At 34.3% G+C, this 5416-nt stretch overlaps 1 protein-coding gene across 1 annotated transcript; it reads left to right on the top strand.

Moving 5' to 3' along the window:
- Positions 1-702: 702 nt before the first annotated feature.
- Positions 703-5081, top strand: LOC133788957 (beta-ureidopropionase). Its single transcript, XM_062226643.1, has 6 exons — positions 703-1007; positions 1791-1898; positions 2451-2639; positions 2741-2968; positions 3059-3283; positions 4255-5081. Exons 1-6 carry the CDS (start codon positions 864-866, stop codon positions 4618-4620), a joined length of 1260 nt encoding a protein of 419 aa, XP_062082627.1. The 5' UTR covers positions 703-863; the 3' UTR covers positions 4621-5081.
- The last annotated feature ends 335 nt before the right edge of the window (positions 5082-5416 follow it).

The raw sequence follows: 5416 nt of genomic DNA, 5'->3' as shown, positions 1-5416 counted from the left end.
GTCTTCTAAACAATCTCATATTTTCACTTCACCTTAAGTGAAAATCGTTAAGTATTTTGCATATGAACGTGTAAACATCTTAACTATTATATTTAATTAAACTCAACACATAGAAAGAATAAAGAGTTAAAGAATTTTGTATTGAGTTGCACAATTGTTGGGAAAATGTTCTGTTCGGGTGTGTGGTTGAGAGAAAGTCTATTTGAGAGTTTAAGACTGTTCAATTGTATTGTACTCCATTACTCTGTACATATTAAAGAAACAAGATAGTGGATTAAATGTAAGCCAATTTTTTTTTTGTTGAACCATTATAAAATACGTGGTGTCATTTATTTGCTTTTCTGTTCTTTAGCTTTATTTTCATCTGTTTTATTGTTGATATTTGAGTATTATTTTGTGCTGTCATTTGTTATTAGACATTTGAGGTTCTTAATTTAAAGTTAGAAAAGGCATTCCTACATTTTCAAAAGAAAGGAAATTGTGTTCCTATATTTAAACTAAAATATCTATTTTTTTTAAATGGAGAATATTTAAAATTTTACACTTTTTGTAAATTTTTGAAAAAAATCCTATATGGAATTAATTTCAAACTAAAAAAATTAGACATGTAGATGAGCTAGATTAGTTTATGTAAAATGCTACACGACGTGTCGTCTCAGTAGTAAAGTATAAATAAATACGTAAATAAAAAACACATGGGATGGGAGAGAACCAATAAAATAATCGAAAGAACAGTTAAGCCGTTTGGAGTGAATCATATTATCATCAAACCTCGGTGGCCTTCTGACTCAATCGACTCATCATACACCAACTCCTCCTCCTGTGCTTTCTGCAGAGAGAGAAGAAGTGGAAACATAGGGAAAATGGAAACAGCAAAGGAAGAGACTGAAACTGTAAATGGAGAACTTCAGCAACCAACCCAGTCGACCTCCATTGACGGATCAATTTGTGGCTACGACTCACTTCACCATCTCCTTGCCGCCAATCTCAAACCCCATCTATTTCAGGTTTCTATCATCTTCCTTTTTATTGTTTTATTTTTGGGTCGTGAATTAATGTGTCGATTGATTTTTTCATGGTTTTCAATCTCTTGTTTGTGCTGTGTAACCACTAGTGCTCTGAACTCTATTAGTCAACGAGGTTTAATTTGTCCTGAAATTTCCACTATAACAATTTATATTTATAGAGAGGGAGAAAAGTATGGCGATTTATCTTTCCTAAATGGATTTTAGTTTGAGTTTGCTATGCATGGATAATTAAAGTCACGGAAACTTTTATAATCTGTATCTTTTCTTTATTTGTAATGATTCAAATCTTTGAAATTTCCAATGAATTGATTAAGTTACTTATATTGGCTGTATTTAAGGTTTTGATATGTTTTGAGTGTCAAAAATCCCTGACCTAGGACAAGTGCTTAGTTTTTAACAAAGAAAATGAGTTCCAGATTTTGCATACTTGTGAAGGCAAGTAGGTTTTCATCTTTTTTGTTAAACATAATTATTGTGAATGGTAAGTGGCCTAATGAACTTCTTTTTGAGTTGATTGGTTCTGTAGTTTGCAAATGATGATAGAGGTTTATTAGTTTATGTTGAGTTGTACAACTGTTGTTGCAGTGTATAAACTTTAGTCATCAGTATTAATACACGCATGAAATGATGACTGTCGTTCAAAGCAAAATGTGTGATTAATTTTAGTTACTCATTCCATTTGAAAACACTTCTGCAAGTAACAATTCTTTTTGGTGTCTTCGCTTAGCAAAGGTTGTTTAATCGTATAGTTTGCTTTTGCAGGAAGTCAGCCGCTTGCTTTTGGGACTCAATTGTGCAAAGGCACTTGAAACTGCTGTGCTCCCAGGGTCTGCTAAAGCACTCTCTTCAGAACATAATTTTGATCTCCAGGTGTGCATCTCATTCATATGGCAGCCCATTAACACCCTTTTGTTTACGTGGTACTAGCACCTTATTTTGGTATATTTGAGGCGAGTTATAAGCTTTGATTGTATGGCATAATATAGTTCCAGTTGGGCGTGAACAAAAATAGTGATGTGAAAGTACTTTTGACTTTTTCTTGGGAATTCTTTACAGCTTTATATAGGAAAAGGTGTTGGGGAAAGTTGATACCAGGTTAACTCTGTAACTCACGTGAGTGTTTCTCGAGTTTTGCTTTGTCCAGTGTTAACATTAAAGTCTCTTTGGATCTCTTCTACCATCATCCTTTTTTTTTTTGGTGGAGATCATCTCTTCTAGAAGTAAACTTTTAAATTCCAGAACAATTATTGGAGCCCTTTGGTTGAAGCTGATTTCACATTTGAAAAGTTAATGAAAACCAATTTGACTTTGTTCGTTGGTCATTGCCTTATTTATTCAAAAGATTTCCATTCCTTTTCTCTTGACAAATTTTAATTGCCATGCTGGTACTGATATTTTGTGCTAATCTGTAATTTCTTTCAGGCTTTCTGCTTTCATGCTGATAAAGAGTTATTGAGAGAACCTCGAGTAGTTAGGGTTGGTCTTATTCAAAACTCTATAGTTCTTCCGACTACTGCCGCCTTCTTAGACCAAAAAAGGGCCATCTTTCAAAAGTTAAAATTGATAATCGATGCTGCTGGTGCTTCTGGAGTAAACATATTATGCTTACAAGTAGGTCATACCATCATTTGGCTTTGTAGTGAAAAAATAATTTTAGTGATATTCTATCTTATTCTAGCAAAAGTACATGAACTCATAGAAACTTAATTCAGGAAGCGTGGATGATGCCCTTTGCCTTTTGTACGCGGGAGAAGAGATGGTGTGAATTTGCAGAACCTATTGATGGGGAATCAACACAATTTCTTCAAGATCTTGCCAGAAAATATAACATGGTTATTGTGAGTCCTATTCTTGAGAGAGATATTAATCACGGAGAGACTATATGGAATACAGCTGTCATAATTGGCAATCATGGCAACATAATTGGCAAGCATCGGAAGGTAAACTTAGTAAAATTCATCTCTGTTTGATTGCTTTGTGGATTTTGCATTCGTCTATGTTGAAATCAATATTACAATACTATTGAGCAGAACCATATACCAAGAGTTGGAGACTTCAATGAGAGCACGTATTACATGGAAGGAACTACTGGACATCCTGTGTTTGAGACAGCTTATGGGAAAATTGCTGTAAATATATGTTATGGAAGGCACCACCCTTTGAATTGGTTAGCTTTTGGCTTGAATGGTGCAGAGATTGTCTTCAATCCTTCAGCTACTGTTGGTGAACTAAGTGAACCGATGTGGCCCATTGAGGTTAATTTCTTTAACTAAGTTTCTGTTTGTGTGATATTTTCCCCTTGAACTCTCCGAACCATTTGCATAAATTTTTATTTTTTATTTTGAGTTATAACCAAGACCTAAAATTGTGGACCATAATGAAAACGGTTCTGTTCAAGAGTGATCTCATCATTTAAGTTTGTAGAATCTAACTTTTGGTCTTAAACTAAATTTCATAGAAGTTGCAGGCTGGCATATTGTGCCATTGGAGAATTTCTAGATGCAGCTTCAATACTGATTGTGGCATTTTGTTAACTCAAGGGTCTGATTGTGTGATCTTTTGCTTTCTTTGTGATTTCTTTTTAGTTCTTAAGTCGTGGTAGGTGCTGAATTTTGCTGCTTTTTTTATTTTTTATTTTATTTTAGTTTTGATATTTTGCTTGTTTGTTTGAGAATTCAAGAATTCTCAAACTTATGGATGCTTTCTTCAATCGTTTTCCTTTCAAGCTTTCTCCATTTCATTTAAAATTAAACCATCCATTATTTAATTCAGCCTAAAAATCATACTTTGTCAAATGTCTAGTACTATCCTTTTGAATAAGCAAAATCCCTGGCTCAGTTGAGGACTGCAAACCATTCATCAACTCCAGAATAATATTCCTCCTAATATTTACAATAAAAATCTGACTGCTTTTTTTTCACATTATTTTGATGAGATAAAAACTGCAAATGAAACCATCTCATGTCTTACAATTCACATATCTACATGTGGACATTCATGTGTATGGTTATCAATGAATCATATTAGTTATTCCCCAACACTAGAGTTGGACAGCTTTGATGTTGTCAAATTCACGGGTTTTCTCTTACTGACAACAATTACAAGGGGGCTCTATGAACAAATCTTGTTTATATTTCAATGTTCTGTAATTATCTATTTCCTACTCTAGTTTTCCATCTTTATGTAACTTCACTATAGATTAACATGATATTTGATGATGTTGTAGGCTCGTAATGCTGCAATAGCAAATAGTTACTTTGTTGGGTCAATCAACCGTGTTGGGACTGAAACATTCCCCAATCCATTCACTTCGGGTGATGGGAAGCCACAACATGCTGACTTCGGGCACTTCTATGGTTCCAGTTTTTTCTCAGCTCCAGATGCTTCATGCAGTCCATCTCTTTCACACTGTAGAGACGGGTTATTAATCTCGGACATGGACCTGAACCTTTGCAGGCAACTGAAGGACAAGTGGGGATTTCGAATGACTGCTAGGTATGAGTTGTATGCAGAGATGCTTGCTCGTTATTTGAAACCAGACTTTGAACCCCAGGTCATTTCTGATCCCTTGTTGCATAAAAAATCATCTTAAGCTGAATACCAGGTGCAACTGAAAATAATACTACGTCGACCGAGTTCTTGAATCATAGAAAATAAGCACGGGTCCTTGTGATTTATGTTCCAATAAACAAAAAAGAAAAAAAAAAGAAAAGGAAGCATAAACAAAATTGAACCAGCTTGGTTTGATGTTAAAAATAACATGCGTTCTTGTAATATTGTCTAGTTTAAAGCACAAATGAAAGTTGAATGTACTTTGGCTTTCTCTCCATCCCTTCCTTTATCCTTGCGTGGCATTTTCATGATTCTTATACTTCTATGTGGGGTTGGCTTGAATTAGAATGGAAAGGCATAAGGTATTATTAGTGGCTTATTGTTCTTTTCTTTGTTGTGTTTAATTTGCTTAATGGTTGTGACCACATTCATGAACATGCCTTTCATAGACAAAAATAAGGGTTGCTATTTTGTTATTTAATATATAGTCATTGCTCATTATTTCGTTTTTCTTTCCCTTTCTCTCTCTTCTTTGTTTTGGTTTGGAGACATGAGTTGGGAATTGTTCACGCATCTCTCCAATTCGTAATCTAATTGCTTTATATTCCAAATAAACTGGTACTGAAGAAAACAAGAGTCTCAACATTTTTCACGCATTTTGACACAATCATTTCACAAAATATTGATAAAACTAAGATGAGCAACAACCAATCTCATCAAATAAACATGCATTTGATCTTGAAGTATACCAAATAATTAGAACAACTCACCTCCATCGCTGCTGCTTTCCCCTTGAGTAAGTGTTATCTTCTTTAACCTCAAACCAGCAATAGGAT

The sequence above is a fragment of the Humulus lupulus genome, chromosome 7 (assembly GCF_963169125.1).
Source record: "Humulus lupulus chromosome 7, drHumLupu1.1, whole genome shotgun sequence".
NCBI lineage: Eukaryota > Viridiplantae > Streptophyta > Magnoliopsida > Rosales > Cannabaceae > Humulus > Humulus lupulus.
This window is presented reverse-complemented; position numbering and strand designations above follow the sequence as displayed.

Excerpts from the sequence above, each read along its gene's own strand:
- LOC133788957 (XM_062226643.1), top strand. The coding sequence starts at position 864 with ATGGAAACAGCAAAGGAAGAGACTGAAACTGTAAATGGAGAACTTCAG. Across the intron at positions 1,899-2,450 it reads AACATAATTTTGATCTCCAG|GCTTTCTGCTTTCATGCTGA; the intron begins GTGTGCATCTCA and ends AATTTCTTTCAG. Across the intron at positions 3,284-4,254 it reads AACCGATGTGGCCCATTGAG|GCTCGTAATGCTGCAATAGC; the intron begins GTTAATTTCTTT and ends ATGATGTTGTAG.